Raw genomic sequence first — 2,809 nt, forward strand, 5'->3', positions numbered from 1 at the left:
ACATTATGGTAATAGAAATTTCCATAAACATGAGATGGACTTCATCCATTATCACATCACACTACTGTACTTCTGGACACTGAATTAAAAAGAAGCAAGAAGTCTAGTATACATTCAGTTAAGAACAAACATTATTACATCTCTATATAAAAGAATCATAATCAGTGAAGTTGGGCCTGCTTTTTTTCTTTTTTGTTTGTTCAGATAAAATGGATTTCCTAGAATGGATTGTCACCATCATAATTTTGACAGAATTTCTCTTAGGAAACTGTGCCAATGTCTTCATACTTCTCGTGAACTCCATCGACTCTATCAAGAGAAGAAAGATCTCCTCAGCTGATAGAATTATAACTGCTCTTGCCATCTTCAGAATTGCTTTGTTGTGGGCAACAGTACTGAATTGGTATTCAACTGTGTTTATTGCACATACCTACAGTGCACAGATAAGACTTTTGGGTAGAATTACCTGGGTTGTAAGCAACCATTTTAGCAATTGGCTTGGGACCATTCTCAGCATTTTTTATTTGTTTAAGATAGCCAACTTTTCCAACCTTCTATTTCTTCACTTAAAAAGAAGAATCGAGAATGTTCTTCTTGTAATATTTTTGGGGAGTTTTCTGTTCCTGATTGCAGATCTTGGAGTGGTGGACATCAACAAGACTACTTGGATGAGTGTTCATGAAGAAAATATGACTTTAAAGAGCAAACTAAAGCATATCTCAAGCTTTGCAAATATACCTCTCTTCAGTCTGATAAACATAACTCCATTTTCTATATCGCTGACTTGTGTTTTGCTCTTAATCTACTCCCTAGGCAAACATCTCAGGAATATGAAATTCCATGGAAAAGGATGTCAAGATCCCAGCACCATGGTCCACATAAAGGCCTTGCAAACCGTGGTCTCCTTTCTCTTGTTATTTGCCACATACTCTGTCTGTGTAATTGTATCAGGTTGGAGTTTGCTTAATGAACAAATCTTCTTACTTTGCATTGTAATTGGTACCTTTTACCCAGCAGGTCATTCTTGTATCCTGATTTGGGGGAACCAGAAGTTGAAACAAGCCCTTCAGTTGTTTCTGAGGCAGACGAGATGCTGACTAAAAAACTGGAAGCCTCAGGTCTTTAGATAAGCAACACAGACAGGGTAGCTTCTAGCTCAATAGAAGTGATGAAAACATTGATGTTTTTTTTCTCCACTATTATTTTCAGAATATATATTATTAAGGGATATCTAAAACCATCTTTAGGAAAATCTCCTTTCCAAACTGTTAAATAAAATGATATATGGATGCATTTTGGTGAGAGCATAAAGATAAAAGAGATTGAAAATGGCATTCCCACAATCACTGCTTTCTTTCGGGCGACCTCATTATAAAGAGTATAGTAAATTTTTTTCATAACTATGAATAATGTATTTTTGACCTACCTGTCCTCTGTTATCTTCTATTTCAGTTAAGAGTCTATGTGTGACTGTGTTTCCACCACATTTTTTCGTCATCTTAGGTATACAGTGAATTCAGGTTTTGATGTTTTAACCATTTGTCGATGGCAGGAGCATTCAATTCTAAATTATTTCCAAAACCTACTTGCCCATTCTTCATACTTGTCCCTGGTTCCCTTCCTACTCCACGGAGTCTCCTTTTACATCTTCATGTTACAAATATCTACAGCTCAGTTATCTTCCATCTCCTTCCCCTGATACCTTGCTCTCCCTACAAACATGCATGCATGTGCTCATGCACACACACACACTAAATGAAAGAGAGAAAGAGAGAGAGCAAATTAAATGTCAATCCACTTATGGGAGAAAGCATATAACATCTGTCTTTCTGGATCTAGTCCAGTTTGATTAACTAAGATTTTCTTTCCTAAGTTTTCCTGCAAAAGTTGTAAATTTTTTTATTCTGTATAGGTATTAATTTTCTTTATCCATTCATCTGTTGATTGTAGTTCTTATTTCTAACAGATAGTGAAGCAATACACATGATTGTACAAGTAATGTGTCTTTGTTGACTTAATTTTTGGACATATGCTCATAAGTGAATCATAAAAGTGGTTCAGTTGTTTTTTTTTTAATTTTGGGGACTTTTATATAGATTTCTGTAAGGACTGCTCAAGTTTACATCCATGTCAACAGTGTATACATGCTTTTTTCTCCCCAACTCCTTACCAGAATTTGTGGTGACTTTTTTCTTAAATTATGTATCTTTTAGATTATAATATAATTACAACATTTCTCTCTTTTCTTTCCTCCCTCTAAATACTCCTATATATGCCTCTGTGCTTTTTCTAATTCACGACCTCCTTTTTTACTAATTGTTGTTGCATAATATATTTATATGTATGTAGACATAGATATTAATAAATATATATTAGAACCTGAAAAGTTTATATAATGTTACTTGTATGTATATAATAAGGTGGACAATGGTTCTGGATAACCAGCTGTGTTGTTTTCCTCTTGAAGATTGTTTCTCCAACTGTCAGCACTCTTCAGTTGCCTTCCTGGCTACTTTCTGAGAAAAGGTTTCATCAAAAAATACAAATCTTTGTGTGTCTTACAGATTTATAAAATCCTATAGAACATGAAGGACAACAGTTAATGAAAGAGCCTAGTGTAAATGGGAAAATGTTACTGTGATTTGCTGTCCAGAAAGATTCTCAAAACTACAGAAACCTTAAAAGCTGTTACCATGGCTTTGCTTTCACAACTGGACTAAATGAAAAGTCCTTATTGCCAAAGGCACTGTATGCTTTCGCTCTAAAACATGGACAAACGAGGCTGAAAATAAACTGAAATTCCTCTCCT

General features: G+C 34.8%; 1 protein-coding gene across 1 annotated transcript; it reads left to right on the forward strand.

Annotated features, from left to right (window-relative positions):
- The first annotated feature begins 209 nt into the window (after positions 1-209).
- On the forward strand, positions 210-1,097 carry LOC110564128 (taste receptor type 2 member 120-like). Its single transcript, XM_021661428.1, has one exon. It carries the CDS (start codon positions 210-212, stop codon positions 1,095-1,097), a length of 888 nt encoding a protein of 295 aa, XP_021517103.1.
- The last annotated feature ends 1,712 nt before the right edge of the window (positions 1,098-2,809 follow it).

The sequence above is a fragment of the Meriones unguiculatus genome, chromosome 5, assembly GCF_030254825.1.
Source record: "Meriones unguiculatus strain TT.TT164.6M chromosome 5, Bangor_MerUng_6.1, whole genome shotgun sequence".
NCBI lineage: Eukaryota > Metazoa > Chordata > Mammalia > Rodentia > Muridae > Meriones > Meriones unguiculatus.

Excerpts from the sequence above, each read along its gene's own strand:
- LOC110564128 (XM_021661428.1), top strand. The coding sequence starts at position 210 with ATGGATTTCCTAGAATGGATTGTCACCATCATAATTTTGACAGAATTT.